The 16,933-nt window shown below is 32.5% G+C and overlaps 1 protein-coding gene and 1 non-coding gene across 2 annotated transcripts; both read right to left on the bottom strand.

Annotated features, from left to right (window-relative positions):
- Nucleotides 1-3,873: 3,873 nt before the first annotated feature.
- On the bottom strand, nt 3,874-3,961 carry TRNAY-GUA (transfer RNA tyrosine (anticodon GUA)). The gene is given in 2 exon segments: nt 3,874-3,909; nt 3,925-3,961. It is a non-coding gene; the product is annotated as a tRNA-Tyr (tRNA).
- A 1,946-nt stretch (nt 3,962-5,907) lies between these two features.
- On the bottom strand, nt 5,908-8,777 carry LOC136217012 (G-type lectin S-receptor-like serine/threonine-protein kinase SD2-2). The gene has a single exon (XM_066003577.1). It carries the CDS (start codon nt 8,610-8,612, stop codon nt 6,030-6,032), a length of 2,583 nt encoding a protein of 860 aa, XP_065859649.1. The 5' UTR covers nt 8,613-8,777; the 3' UTR covers nt 5,908-6,029.
- Between the last annotated feature and the right edge of the window lie 8,156 nt (nt 8,778-16,933).

Genomic DNA, 16,933 nt, shown 5'->3' on the forward strand with positions numbered 1-16,933 from the left:
GGAAGAAGATGATGCATGCTTACCTTATGTTTCGTCCGTCCTTCCTCTTCATTTGCCGCCACCGTCGCCTTCCGTTTTCTCGCCATAACCTCCGCGCGCAGTAGATGAAAACGGGCCGAGCCAAGGTAGGAGATGAAAATAAAAATGAAAATGCAGAGAAGAACGACCGGATTATATATAGTGATGAATTCAAAACGTAAAATGCAGTTGAAACGAACTGAAACCGAAGAAGATGAACCACAATGAAGTTGAATGGGAAAGGTCAGGTGAGGAAGTCGAAGTGGAAGCAGCGGGAGGTAGGAGATGAACGTTCAAACTAAAATAAGGGTAGTTTTGTCCAAAATGGGTTTAAATGTCTAATTTGGTAAAATGGAAGGAAAGTGGGTTAGATATGTAAATTGGGGTCTTTGATTGTGTTAGATTAGTAATTATCCCTATTTATAATAATAAATGATACTACATTCGTTTCATATTACATGTCTTTCTAGAGATTATTTTTTGTTTCATTATGCATGTCATTTTATATGATCAGTACACATTAAACCATCTTTTTTTCTGCCAAAAAACTTGGGTTTATGAAAATTAATTAGAATAATAAACTTATTATAGAATAAATAAATAGTGAAATCAATAAATAAGGGGTAACAATATCTTTTTTCTAATATCTTTAATTTCTATGCAACTTTCTAAAACGACATGTAATATGAAACAGCTGTAGTAATATATATATATATATATATAGGCCTTTTTGGCTTGGGGCCTAATGGCCACACTCCTAGCCAATGTCCAGGGTCGGCCCTGCATTTACTATGAAACTAAATTTTTCGTTTTCCAAAATTATCATTTTCGGAGCTTTCTGTATATCTAAACATTCACTCTTTTCTCCTCACTAAATGACCTCAAAATTAAAATTTTGAAGAATTAAAGTTGTTTAAAATATCATAACTCTTTGAATTTTTTAATTTTGAAACCGTCAAAACTCATTTTAATTTTTACGTCATTGTTTATAATAAAGCGAAAAACTCCCGTAATCACTTCGACGCAAACGAAAACCTCAATCACCACCACCGTTTGGATAAAAGTTTTTTTAAAGGTATCAATTTGGCAAAACGTGGAAGCACGGGTTTTTTTTTGGTTTAAACCCTTATTTGGCACTCGATCTATCCAAAATTTTGTTATTTGGCTCATGATCTATTATTTGGTCATCTTTAGCCCCTGACCTATCCTAATCGATGCAATTTCACACAATTTAAATAGAAACTTGACATAATTATTATTTTATTAGCACATGATGATGTTTTGACACTTAAATTTGATAAATTTTAGTTTAGATATTTGTTTTTATTTGGGATAAGGTACCGAAATAGACCTAAGGTTTTTGGGGAAGTACCAATGTAAGGTCAACGTTCAAAATAGCACCAATATAGGCTTAACGTTTACAACATAATATCAATTTAGGCTTAACGTTTATAATATAGCATCAATTTAGGCATCACGTACAAAATAGCACCAATATAGGCTTAACATTTACAATATAATACGAATTTGAGCTTAACGTTTATAAAATATATCCAATTTAGGCTAAACGTCACCATTAAATTACTCATATTATATTTTTTTTTCCTATTAACTTTATATGTTATCTTTTTATTTAGTTATATTTTTTTATTTATTATAATACAATTAATTAGTTTTCTTGCCCATTAAAACCTTGTATTTGTTTTTCATCAACCATTCCATGACTCCTAAATTCCATGACTAATGTAATATATGCAAACTAAAAATAATTGAATATCCACAATCTAATTAAAATAATATGGATACATGTCATTGTTCGAAATATTATGGATATTCAATTACTTTTAGTTTGCATATATTACTTGAGCAATGAAATTTAGTAGTCATGGAATGGTTGATGAAAAACAAATATAAGATTTTAATGGATAAGAATACTAATTAATTGTATTATAATAAATAAGAATATAGAACTAAATAAAAAGATAACATATAAAGTTAATAGGGAAAGAATATAATATGATTAATTAAATTATGACGTTTAGCTTAAATTGTATATATTTTGTAAAACGTTAAGTTTAAATTCGTATTATTTTGTAAACGTTAAGCCTATATTGGTGCTATTTTGTACGTGAGGCCTAAATTGATGCTATATTGTAAACGTTAAGCCTAAATTGATATTATGTTGTAAACGTTAAACCTATATTGGTGCCATTTTGAACGTTGAGCCTAAATTGGTACTTTCCCAAAAACCTTATGCTTATTTTGGTACCTTATCCCTTTTTCTTTTCTAATCTAATTAATTATTTTGACATAAGAGAGTTTATGTGACAAACCAACTCCAAGACATGTGATGTGTCAAGTTCATATGTCAAAATATCATTACATATGAGAGATGGTAACGGTTTTGTCACGTCTCCATCTAAATTGGGTGAAATTTCACCAATGGTGATAGTTTAGGCGCCAGATGTGATCGAATAATAGATCAAAAGACTAAGGAGCCGTTTGGTTTGAACTTCGGAATCGGAAACGGAATCGGAATCGGAATGTGCCGGAATCAGAATGGGAATGATTATTTATTTATTATGTTTGGTTCAATCTGGAATCAGAATGATATTCTTTTTGAAGCTGTTTGGTTTTTTTAATGATCGGAATCGGAATGAATACCAATATTTGTTTAAAATAATTTAGTAAATAATAGTATATTAAAATAAAATTAATAGTTTTTTACTGATAATTTGTTTTATTATTATAAATAAAAACAATGGTATTATAAATTTAAAGAACAACAAAAATGGTTTATAATATAGATATATTCGTATATAAAATAAAATATAAAATAATGTAACCACCATCTAACTTACCAACAAATAAATAATCATTAAAAAAAATAAAAAAATAACCATGATTTCAATTGTATAAATAGTGGGTTTTTTCATGGACATGGATTGTTTTCTTTTCTTTTTAATATTTCAACGGGAATGGAATAGGATTGATGTGGGAAGAGAAGGGAATCAATAACTCCTATATTTGGGGAATGGTCATTCCCAAGTAAAATTTGTTTAACCAAACACTAATAAAGGGAATACCTCATTTCTATTCCCATTCCATAGTTTAAATGTAGCTAACCAAACAATCTCTAAATGATAAAATTTTAAAGGGTAAAGTTCAAATAAAACCCCTGTGGTTTCACTAATTTTTAGATAAAGGACTGTGGTTTACTTTTTGTCAAAATGAGGATTGAAGTTTTTAACTTTAACAAAATAAGGACTTTTTCGATTGATACTATTAAAATCACCTTTGACGACTTCAAAAATGACATATTTTAAGAACTACTAATATTTTAAGCAACTTTAATTTTTCAACTTTTTTTATTTTGAGATTGTTTAGATGATGTTTGGTAAAGAGAGAGAAAGTTAATGTTTAGAGAGAGAAAGTTCCAAAAAAGATGATTTTCGAAAATCGAAAATGCAGTTCCATAGAAAATATGACATTGAACAACTTTAATTCTTGGAAATTTTCATTTTCAGATCGTTAAAGATGGTTTTAATAGCATTAATCCAAGTTTGAAACCTCAATCATTGTTTTGACAAAAAGTAAACCACAGTCCTTTCTCTGAAAATTAGTGAAACCACATGGGTTTTATTTGAACTTTACCCAATTTTAAATAGATAATGTGCTCAATAACACCTTAAGTTTTTTTTTTTTTTTTTTGTTGACTTTACTCTTATCTATATTATAAGAATAAATAAATTCCTTTTAGCAAAATGGAAAAAAAAAAATATTCCGACTTCGAACCACGACCTAAATAAATAAATTCCTTTAAGCTAAATGGAAAAAAAATTCAGGGAAAAAAATTCCGACCTACCGGATTCGAACCAGTGACCTAAGGATGACGGTTACTTTCAACTACAGTCCTCCGCTCGACCAACTGAGCTAAGGTCGGATTATGGAAAGTCTTGTATATTATGTATGATAATTACAGCATCAATATGGGTCTAATCCTCATTTTTTTCATTGGGATTAATGCTAATTAATTACTAAAGTTGTCAAATTATTAGCACATGGTAGTAATTTTTGCAAATTTTAGTATAAAAGTAATTGATGTTTTTATTTCAAGGGTCATATTGGATTCGTATTTTTAGCTTTGGGACTAAATTCACATTTAATTCCACACATAATAGAATTATTTTAAATAATTAATTGATGATTATATTAAATTTTCAGAATGATGTTTTATTAAAACAAAAATACAAAGAAGATAAGGGCCTGTTTGGTAAAGAGCGTTTTGGGATAAAAAGAGCAGTTTTGACCAATTTTAGAGGTTTGACCACTGAAACCGCTGATTGAAGTGTTTGGTGGAGAGAGGTTTGGAAGAGAGTTTTGGGATGAAAACGCTAATTTAGAAAAAGCTCTTAAAAGGAGCTTTTTCAATTAGCGTTTTGAAATATTAAAATTAATGGACTTTTTTAACCCTAATAGATAGACTTCATCTTCTCCTGCGTCAAAATTAATGCCCTTATTCGTCTTTTTGCACAAACCACTATTATCAATCAGCTAATTTTTACCAAACAGGTCTACACAAACAGCTAGTCAAATCAACTAGTCAAATCAGCTAATGTAAACAGCTAACAGCTAATGTAATCAGCTAACAGTTAATTCCCAAACAGGGCCAAGTTGTAATAATAATAATAATCTTACCCATAATATTATAAATGGTTTAGTTAAGAATTTAACGATAATTCTGACAATTAGAGGTTGAGGTTTGAGGTTTGGTTGCTCATTTTCATGCTTCTATTTGCCTTTTTACTTCAAAAGGAAGACTTTTCGGTGTTTGATTAGGGAGCTCATTAATGGGGTGTTTGGTTGCTCATTTTCATGCTTCTATTTGCCTTTTTACTTCAAAAGGAAGACTTTTCGGTGTTTGATTAGGGAGCTCATTAAGAGGGTGTTTGGTTGCTCATTTTCATGCTTCTATTTGCCTTTTTACTTCAAAAGGAAGACTTTTCGGTGTTTGATTAGGGAGCTCATTAAAGGGGTGTTTGGTTGCTCATTTTTATGCTTCTATTTGCCTTTTTACTTCAAAAGGAAGACTTTTCGGTGTTTGATTAGGGAGCTCATTATGGGGTGTTTGGTTGCTCATTTTCATGCTTCTATTTGCCTTTTTACTTCAAAAGGAAGACTTTTCGGTGTTTGATTAGGGAGCTTATTAAGGGGGTGTTTGGTTGCTCATTTTCATGCTTCTATTTGCCTTTTTACTTCAAAAGGAAGACTTTTCGGTGTTTGATTAGAGAGCTCATTAAAGGGGTGTTTGGTTGCTCATTTTCATGCTTCTATTTGCCTTTTTACTTCAAAAGGAAGACTTTTCGGTGTTTGATTAGGGAGCTCATTAAGGGGGTGTTTGGTTGCTCATTTTCATGCTTCTATTTGCTTTTTTACTTTAAAAGAAAGACTTTTCAGTATTTGATTAAGAAGCTCATGTTTGCGTTTTATATATGAAAAGTAACATTTTACAAAGCTAGAAAATCCATACTTTTTGGAAAAACATCATTTTCCAACAGCAATAGTAAACAACAGGCAAAACAAACGAAAATTTGATATTTGTATCACTTTTAAAAATTTGACTAGTCTAATAATGTTTAATAATAAGTGATTTGAGATAAGAAAAGTTGATTTTAGTAGCTTTTTCCATTAAATGATTGAAATATTTATCCTTAATTACTACCTTAATTGCCTATTAAATATGGGATGATTTATTTCTTTTATTATTATTATTATTATAATATCAAATTTTAATCTAATTTCCACATTTAAAGCTAAATTGATATCTAAACCTGAAGAAGATCTAATTTTACACAATTAGATTGATCATAACTAATGACTAAACTTTTATATTACCAAAAAGAAAAACTAATGACTAAATTAAACTTTTCAGATTAATGCCTAATTAACCATTAAAGAGAACTAAACAAGCACAAACAAAATGAGCTTTGGAGACAATCATAACTTGTTAGCTAAACATTCAAATTCCCATTAACAGGAGATGCCTGTGAACCACAACTTGAGACTACCAAATTATCCCCACACAAATCTCCCGTCACCAATACACCGGTACCCGAATCTATCTGAAGCCCGCGATAAGACTCCCCGGAAATGAGCGCTTGTAACAATTTCGGAGCCGGAGGAATCGGCACTTGTAAAACCCCCTCCAGCATCTTTACCACCATCCCCATTGCAGGCCTCATGTCCTCATTGTCTTGTATGCACCAAATGGCAACCAAAGCCACACGCTCAGCTTCTTCAATTTTGTAACTACTGCCTAGCTTATAATCCACAACTCCTCCTACATTGCCTTGGATTATCTGTTGCGCCGCGTACGGAGGGAAAAACCATATCTTTTCGCCATCTCCGCCTCCACCAGCGGATGCCGGTCTTACCACATTTCTACGGCCCCCGAGGAGCTCCAACAACGTCATCCCGTAACTATAAACATCCGCTTTCGTGGTAATTGCAACACCTGATATCCACTCGGGCGCGACATACCCCCAAGTGCCTCTCATGGTGGCTAATACACGACTAAAGTCGCGACCGACTAGCTTAGCGAGGCCGAAATCGGATACTTTCGCGGTGTAATCAGTGTCTAAAAGGATGTTTTCTGGCTTGATATCACAATGGATAATGCAGTCTCTGCAGCCTTCATGTAAGTATGCTATAGCTCTTGCTGTCCCTACGGCGACACGAAACCGGACATCCCAGGTTAAATTCGGACCGTCTGGGCGGAGATACGCGCTTAAAGGACCGTTTGGCATGTACTCGTAGACTAAAAGTCTGTGAGATTTCTCTGAGCAGAAACCTAGAAGTCTCACAAGATTGACATGGTGAATGCTGCCTATGGTGCATACTTCTGCTCTGAACTCTTTCTCTCCGTTGTCGGGTCTTTCGAGGCGTTTTACGGCGACGGAGGTGGAATCGAGTTCTCCTCTGAATACTGCACCAAACCCGCCGTGGCCGAGTTTATCGGAGAACCCCTGAGTTGCTGAATACAGTTTTTTGTAGGTAAATACCTTCAAATTCAACATAGGGAAATCTTTTTCTTCCCCCTTTTCATTACCTTTGTTCTTCCTTCTTCTGATCTGCATAATTAGCAAAATTCCTATTGCTAAACTAAGAATCAAAATGGCAATAGACCCGACAATTATTCCAATCAAAACATATTTTGATTCAGAAGATTCTTTCTTTTTGTTTGGTACTCTGAGAAATAAGGAATCTTTGTCTTCATAGATTCCATTAGAGCTGAAATTTCTCAAATTGAATAGAGACCCATATAGATTCTTGCATAAATTAGTCTTATCATCATGGAATAAACCGATACAAGAACAATTACCCAGACAGGACCTCTGGCAAACTCTTCTGTTGCCTTGAAACGACATCGTTCCAGCCCCTTCATACTCCACAGCGCCGATAACCATGAATCCGTCAGTTTTTCCGCATGAATTCCGATCAACCCTGCCGCAACCGGCAGAATAATCCCCCAATTCCCAATCGGAGTCACTAATTGGCTTAAATCCCGAGAGGCAGAAGCAATTAGTTTCGTCGTTATTGCTTTTGCAAACCCCCAAATCGCCGCATAACCGGTGGACTTTACACGGATCCTCCGGTTGTGACCAGAACATGTTCCAACTTCCGACCTGTGCTGCCCATGTGAATTGCTTCAATTGCCCATCGGAATCCACGTGAAATCGGGTCAACGGCGGTTTCAACGATGTATCGAGTGGTACCACCGTGTACCAAAACGACGCCGCGGGGGTATAAGGATCGTTGAAGTGGAAATTGTATATGTACTTCATTCCCATTTCTGGTACGCCGGCGAATGTTGTACCGGTCCAGTTGCCGGTTCTCCAATATCCGATACTCGAGTTATATACCAGTTCGAATTCGTTGTACTCTCGTGGGTTTAGTCTGAGAGAGTAAAATCCCGGTGATGGATCGACGGAGCTCCGCCACGAGGTTAAAGATTGATACTTAGTTATGTTCATCCCCGGTAGCCACGTGTCAGTCGGGTAATCAAAGCTTTGCCATAATAGTGACCCAGAGGAAGATAATAGAACGAGATTTCCACTGTCTAGAAACCGAAATTCCGTTGCTTTATCAGTGTTTGTACTTTCCCAAATTACAGAACTCGGTGACTCGGACTCGGACGCCATTATCGCAAGCTTACCGGAATCGGTAATTTCAACCGCCGAAGATCCGAGATTAGTCACCGGTTTTTCACGATTCGCTACCCAAACATAAGTTGGAGTAGGAGTTGAAGAGTACCAAACACCAAGATACCACTTAGAACCACCATTGGGGCTGAAAAACCCCATCTGAAAAGTCCGATTTTCACTTGAAATTGTGAAATTTCCGGTGAGAATCACAGTTCTGGACTCCAAAATCAGCTGGTTTTGACGGGTGAAAGCAAAATTAGATGAAATGGGTATGGTAGAATTCAAATTCGTCTCCAATTCGGAAATTGAAAACGCATTTGATTTGGGGGTAATTACTAGTAGCAGAAAAGAGAGGAAGATGGAAATGAAAGTGAAGGCTGTTGAAGACATTTCATTGAGTAGAATAAAGTATGAAGCTTTTTTCTGTTTGGTTACCCAGAAAATGATGGGAATGTGTAAGATGGATCATCAAAGCCAAAGGCCTCGCCTCTGGTGCGATGAGTGAGTGGGGATTTCGTACGGATGTCTGTAGAAGTTAAAAAAACACTAGAAAGAAGCTGCTTTTTTTAATTACGAGACAAACATGAACAAAAAGGTTTGAATTTTTTTTTTAATTCCAATACTATCCCTTGTGTTAAGTTATGTCCTAATCTCATGCAAGTTGCGGTCACGTACACACAGATATTATTCCTTCGCTTCAAGATTAATAAGTAAATGATTTCCTTTCCAAAAAAAATTAAGTAAATAATTAATTTCAGTAATCTGCATTTTCCGAATCAAAATTTCCTGTTTAAGTTTTTATACATTGAATAGTAAAAGGTAACCTTCACTTCAAGATTAAGTAAATAATTTATTTTCAAAAGGAAGAAAGAAAGATTAAGTAAATAATTAATTTCAGTAATCTGCATTTTCCGAATCAAAATATCCATTTTCGAGGCGTTTGGTATTTTATTGGGATATGGATTGAGATAGAGATAAGGATAAATTGTTGGGATAGGCATAGAAATAGGGTTAATGTGCAATTTTACCCCTAACGTCTAAAATGATGTAATTTTACCCCTAACGTTGGAAGCAATGAGCAATTTTACCCCTAACATTGATAAATTTGTTCAATTTGAGAAATAATTCATCAAACTGTCTTCTCGGTCATGAATTTTGTCATTTATACTTCACATGCGAGTCATTTTATCAATAACAAATCACAAACATATGTTGAGATGTGAAAACAAAAATATATTGTCTTTTTGTACAAATTAGATAAAAAAAATTCAAAAAATCTACCGAATTTATAAATATTAATCTCAAATTCTATTATTAAATTAAAAAAAATATGAAATCTTTTTTTAAAACGAATTGTTATACAATTGGTGCAGAATAATAAACAAAAATATGCGTGTTTTATAATAATGTCTGAAATGGATCAAATTTATCAACGTTAGGGGTAAAATTGCTCATGGCCCAAAACGTTAGCAGTATTTTTTCACCTAAACCCATAAAAATATGATAGTCGAGAATTATTATTCAATGTTTGGTATGTAAGATATGGATATAGACAAAATAATATATTTTAATCTTATTTAAACTATATAACATTAATTTGAGAGATAAGATAAACTTTTCCACCTATTACAATCGCATAAGGTTATCACACCTCCTTATACCACACCCCTCTTGAGTATAGGATTTGAGGGATAGAGATAACTTATTTCGTGTTTTTTATCCATATCCCACCTTCTATATCCCTTCTAACAAACATCTCATTTAAATTTTTATACGCTGAATAGTAAAAAGCAACCTTTGAAAAGAAAAAGAAAAAGGTAAAGGTAAAATGTCTACGGTTTCAAACACGTTAAGGCATTTTCACAAATGTTAAAATTGTGTTTGTTTGTTGAAAAATATTTTCTAAATATTTTAGTGATTGTTTGCTAACAAATAAATAAATTACTTTTATCAGCTTTTATAATTCTATTTCATTAATTCTTACTATTCATCGTTTTTTTTTCATTATTGTAATAAAATACTAGAAAATATTTATTTTCTAACGACAAATTGTTGTTACATGTATTAAAAAAAATAATGAATCAATTTATAAAAATGAAAGGCGTAATCATTGAAAAAAATGCATCTAGACCAGACTTTAAATATGCATGTTTCAAATAGTAAATAATTACGGCAAAGGTTAATCTGGTAAAGTCACGAGTTGGAAAAGCTGAAAAAGATTTCTAGGAAAGGGTGAAAGTGATTGTTGTTGTGGACTTGTGGTAGACAAATACAGAGAAATCCACCCAAAAGATTATAGTATATTCTAATTATCAATATTATAAATTAATTAAATATTTTTCTTCATAGGATAATTAAATAAAAGGGAAAGTTCAAATAAAACCCCTGTAGTTTCACTAATTTTCAGATAAAAGACTGTGGTTTACTTTTTGTCAAAACAAGGATTGAGGTTTCAAACTTGGATTAATGCGATTAAAACCATCTTTAACGACCTGAAAATGAAAATTTTCAAGAATTAAAGTTGTTCAATGTCATATTTTCTATGGAACTACCTTTTTTATTTTCGAAAATCATTTTTTTGGAACTTTCTCTCTCTAAATATGAACTTTCTCTCTCTTTACCAAACATCATCTAAACAATCTCAAAATAAAAAAGTTGAAGAATTAAAGTTGCTTAGAATATTAGTAGTTCTTAAAATATATCATTTTTGAAGTCGTCAAATGTGATTTTAATAGTATCAATCGAAAAAGTCCTTATTTTGTTAAAGTTAAAAACTTCAATCCTTGTTTTGACAAAAAATAAACCACAGTCCTTTATCTAAAAATTAGTAAAACCACAGGGGTTTTATTTGAACTTTACCCTAAAATAAAATGTTACTAATAATAATGTAATGAAAAGAAAACTAAAAAGAGCAAGTATCAAGACTGGCATCATGGGAGCTCTAATAGTATATCAGAAATCATGAGATGGACGGCTCACATGCATTTATTACCTTATTGGTGTAAAGATCAAATAAGTCAACAAAAATAGACTCCAATTTTGACTTTTGTCTTCAACCCTAAAATGCTTTTTTACTGTTTACTATATTCAGAATTCCAATCTGTTTACTTTCTAAATTTTATTTCACCTATAAAATTCACCTGCTTATACAAATTTTAATTAAAATATGACTTACCTAGTAATGTATCCAAAATGTTGTTTTCTTTGTGAAATTCAACAAATGGATAATAAATTAATAATTTTATTAAAAAAATTTAACAGTTTATGAATTGGATTTTTATTAGGTAGATTAATATTTTATTTTATTTTTAATGAATTAACTTATTAAATTTGATGTATTAACACTAATATCATTCACTTATTATCTTGGTTGAGATTTCAATAATTTTAGTAGATAATCACAAATATTACCAAGTACTAATACGTCAAAATTTTAAATAGATCAGTATCCAATAATGTTTTAAGGTTTAAAATATTTCTTTAATATATATCGATCACATTTATTTATCTATAAAAGTTAACTAATGCTCTATATTTTTGAAAACGTCATATTTATTCTTTATATTTGTTTAAAATGAAGTATTGATTCCTTAAATTTTTTTAAAGCGACACTTGGAACTTGCTTACAGTGATCTACTCACTTTTAAACTTGGTTAAAGTATATATGCTTCAATTTATCCAAAACCATTTCTTATTTTACTACGTGAATCTAAAGATTAATAGGTGATTTAAAATGTTTTTTTTTTTTTTTTTTGAAGTTAATAGGATGTTTGTGAAGTATAAGATATATAAAAAGGATATGGATGTATTAGGCTTAAAATAGTCAAACACTTCAATCTTTGGTACAAGGATGAAGAAGTAATTATTGGCTAATGAAGAATATTTTTATAGAACACATTTTATGTATTTAATTATATACTACTATTAAGAAAAGGGTACAGTTTGAGAAAATGCAGACATTTTGAAAATAATTGATTTGATGATGACATTTTTCAAAATTTAAACCAAGAATTTTGCTGGCTTCATATGGTTGGTTTGCTGATTTCAGTATTAATTTCTATCTTTGTCGTCTATAGACTATATAATATATTAGTTAGGCGTGGACTGTGACATTAAACCACTCTTTGGAATTTTACAATATGGTCTTGGACTTATGCTGATTTTTTTTTTTTTTTTTTTGAGAGAGGACTTATGCTATTTTTAGATACTATTTTAATAAGAATAGTTTGTATTAAATGTAAATAGAGACCCAATTAAATTTCTAAATTATTGCTTTATGCTATATAATATAATATGATACTCCTTGATTTTGATAAGAAACATGGACATGTCTAATTTAATATAGGCTTAAAGCACTTTTTGGTCCCCGACCTATTCAAAATTTGTGCATTTGACTTCTGACCTATTATTTGGTCATATTTGGCCCCTAACCTATCAAATTAGATAAAATCCAATCCATATTGAATGAAAAATTAACTCTATTGGAAAATTAACGGCAGTAATCAATACAAAAATGACACATGACACATAAATAAAATTAATTTCACTCTATCGGAACACTAGAAAAAGTTTTTAGGATTTTTTTACTTTGTAAAATAGTTACTGTTGCCATCTCCAGTTGAAAATTAATTTTATTTATGTGTCATGTGTCGTTTTTATATTGGTAACTGCTGTTAATTTTCAAACCAAGTTAACTTTCCATTCAATATGAGTTGAATTTTATCTAATTTGGTAGGTCATGGGTCAAATATGACCAAATAATAGATCAAGGGTTAAATGCATAAATTTTGGATAGGTCAGGGGCCAAAAAGTGATTTAAGCCTTTAATATATTATGAAGCATGAGCATATCACCTTTGATCTTTTAATAGTTAATTTTCTTAAACTAATATCCCTCCTCTTTTCTTGTTCCCATTTTAAAAGTTAGATTAAAAAAAAAAACTCAGTTGTGAGATTTTAGAATATTTTCTATCAAAACAATATTGGATAACTTACAAACAGTGGCAGAGCTAGTCCAGGGTTTAGCGGGTTTCAGCCCTCATAAGCTTTCCATTGAATAATATTGGTTCGGTATTTGATAACCCCCTAACAGCGGTGGATCCAGGATTTCTGAATAAAAGGACTAATTTTAGCCCCACATTAGAAAAAAAAAATCGATGTGAGACAATACTAATTCGCAGAATGAGTTTTTCTTCGTAGTTTTGCAAAATGCGAAGCAAAAAGTCATGTACTTAAGTAGTATTATCTTCGCAGGCTTCGCAGTTTGCGAAAAATGCAAAACGGTATATGACATTAAAATTATAACATTATTAAAATTTACAACAAAATTGCAACAATATTCAAACCTTAAACCCTAAACCCTAGGAATATGCTTCCAAAACAGAATGATTAGCAAAATGTTATGGAAGCACACTCTCTTCCTAGTGTGCTTCCCAGAACATTTGGTGAGAGTGTGCTTCCAAAACATTTTGCTAAAAAGTATAGAAGCAAAAGGAAGTTCAGAAGCGAAAGGAACTAGAACATTGGAGTGCTTCCAGGTTTTACAGAAGCAAGAAAATCGGCAGCGTCATACAAAATTAATAGCATTTGGGAGAAAGTTCAGAAGCAAAAGGAACTTAGAACATCCCAATCACCTCTCACTATGATTGATGCCTTGGTCTTCACCATCTTCATCACATCCTAATCACTCTGATTGATGCCTTTGTATTCAAGATAAACGGTTCATTGTGATTGATGCTTTTGTATTCAACCTTCACAAAAATTAAATCATTTTAGGTAAATAATGAAAGAAACGCTTCGCAAAGAGAGAATCTGCGAAGTCTGTAAAGAAAAAGACACTTGAAAAATGATGATTTTTATTTCACAAAATGAGTTTGCGTTACATTTTGAGAAGTCTGCGAAGATAAATTCACCTGAAAATGTTGATTTTGCTTCGCAAAAAGCGAATCTGCGAAGAGAAAAAACAAGCTAAAAAATGATGATTTTGTTTCGCATGCTTCACAAATGCATTTTCTGCGAAGCAAAATCATCATTTTCCAAGTGAATTTCTCTTCGCAGACTTCGCCAAATGTGACACATTCATTTTGCGAAGCCATTTTCTGAAAAAAGATGAAGATGAAACAGTATATACTTACTCAGTCTTGATCACATGCACCTTAATGAGCATGTAGAATTTTCTCATTCACCGTTAGATCTAGGTTTATTAGAATCCTAAGGTGGAGATTCAAAACATCCCGAGGCTTAGATTTAATAAGCCTATATCTAACGGTGAATGAGCAAATTCACTTGCTCATTAAGGTGCATGTGAAAATTCCTGATACTTACCTTACTTCCGGCTTTTACCATTGAAATTGACAATAAACATATGATAAACGCAAAAGAACGTCGACAAACGATACATTCGATTCACACAAGAAAAAGATACTAAGAGACAAACATGAAATAGGAAGATGACGAACCATGCTTTCACAAAAACAAAAAGACAAAGAAAGAAAAAAAAAGGGACAGGATGATGAAGAATTTCTTGGTGATTCACACAATATAAAAAAAGGGGAAGATAAAACGATAAACAAGAAGGGGAGATGAAACCGATATATAAGAAGAGGGAAGATGAAAGGTTTGAGATATTTTGGAAAAGTCACAAATATATAGTCTAGATAGGTAATGACTTGGATAATCAGTCTAAATATGTGAATGGACCTCCAATTTGTTCCAATTTTAAAATTTTCCCATCTAGAAACTACATTATTAATAATGCTATAATTAAGAGACCATGAATATAATTTATCCTATTTTATGGCATATAATAGGGAAAATTATAAAATTGGATCAAATGGGAGACACATTTACATATTTAACTCATTTACTCAACCTACTAGATATCTAGACTATGTTTGTGTGACTTTTCCAAAATACCCTTACCCTTTCATCTTCCCGCTTCTCCTTTCTGGTTACTGAACAGTTTCTCTTCCTCAAATGATTCCCAAACCTTTGATCTTCCTCTCTTCCTTTAAATTGCGCGAAATCTGCACAGTTTCTCCACATCACCATGTATTTCTCTTCTTCCTCTCTTCATCTCTTGATTCTTCATCTTCCTAATCCTAGAAAACGAAGCCATAGTTCTTCATCTTCCTGTTCTTGCTCGTTTCTTGGTTTCTTTCTGACCATCGAAGAAATGGTGCTTCTACATTATTTTCATCGTTTTTCCCAGTTTATCATATTGTTTTTGTCGAAAAATGTAAGTATATACTGTTTTCTCTGCGTTTTTTCTCAGAAATTCACTTAGCGTATGTCGTTTTCGTGAAGTCTGCGGGAAGAAATTTATCAATTTAACTTCGCGAAACGATGATTATGCGAAGTTTGCGAGGTAAATCGATAAATTTCTCCCGCAGACTTCGCGTATCCTCATTTCGTGAAGTCAGAGCATCACATTTCTCCTCGCAGACGTCGCGAAATCATCATTTCGCGAAGTAAAATCATCATCTTTTTGGCAGATTTATATTCGCATACTTCGCGAATCCTCATTTCGCGAAGCCAAATCTTCATTTTTTCTGACTAACACGATTAAATTTTGGTGAAGGTGGTTAAATACATAACATCCCGTAAGAAGGCGATGTCCTCGGATGCAGATGGAATGACTTTCCTTCTGATACAGGCAGAAATTCCCATCAAGATTTGTCACATTCAACTTTAAAGTGATTAGTTAAGAGTTATTGTGCCAATCTTGTTCTGTACCGTGGGACACATCCATCCTAAAAAGTCTGGACTTCCATTTCTCATCCTAAAAGGTCTAGACTTCTAATACAGGGAGAAATTTCCGTCTAGATTAGTCACGTTCACTTTAAAATGATTTGTTATGAGTTTATTGTGACAATCTTACTGTAAATTTTGACAATGTTATGATTTTCATGTTGTTATTGTGGCAATCTTGTTATAAACTTTGATAATGTTATGATTTTAATGTTGGAATCCCTTGTTGTTGTGCCTTTTTGTTGTTCGCAAAAACACGTTCAAACTTCATATATTGATAAATCTGCGAATTGAAATCATCTAATAACCTAAATATTATCTTCGCAGACTTCGCATATCGTGAAATCTGCGAAGTCGGATGGGAGGGAGACAGACACGACATAAAATTACAAACATATTAAGGGTATTTTGAAAAAGTCACATAAACATAGTCTAAATATGTAGTAGGTTGAGTAAATGGGTTAAATATGTAAATAAGTCTCATATTTGACCCAATTTTGTAATATTCCCCATATAATAACTACAAAATACACCATCATCAACTTAATTCAATTCAATAAATTAAATTACATTAGAGATGTCACACTATGAAACTTTGGGAGCGAGTGATCGAACAAAGGCTAAGAAGGACGGTGAAGATTTCGGAAGACCAGTTTGGCTTTATGCCGGAAAGATCAACTATGGAAGCCATCCATCTAATGAGACAATTAATGGAGCACTATCAAACTAAGAAGAAAGACTTGCATATGGTTTTCATTGACTTGGAGAAGACATAAGGTACCAAAGGAAGTACTTAGGTGGACCTTAATAAGGAAAGACATTTCACGGAAATATATTGACATCATATAGGACATGTATGAGGGAGCGTGCACGAGTGTACGTACCAGTGTTGGAAAGACTGAAGAGTTCACAATTACGATTGGAGTGCATCAAGGTTTCGCACTTAGCCCATTTGTTTTTGCC

Source organism: Euphorbia lathyris, chromosome 2, assembly GCF_963576675.1.
Source record: "Euphorbia lathyris chromosome 2, ddEupLath1.1, whole genome shotgun sequence".
Classification (NCBI taxonomy): domain Eukaryota; kingdom Viridiplantae; phylum Streptophyta; class Magnoliopsida; order Malpighiales; family Euphorbiaceae; genus Euphorbia; species Euphorbia lathyris.

Excerpts from the sequence above, each read along its gene's own strand:
- LOC136217012 (XM_066003577.1), bottom strand. The coding sequence starts at position 8,612 with ATGTCTTCAACAGCCTTCACTTTCATTTCCATCTTCCTCTCTTTTCTG.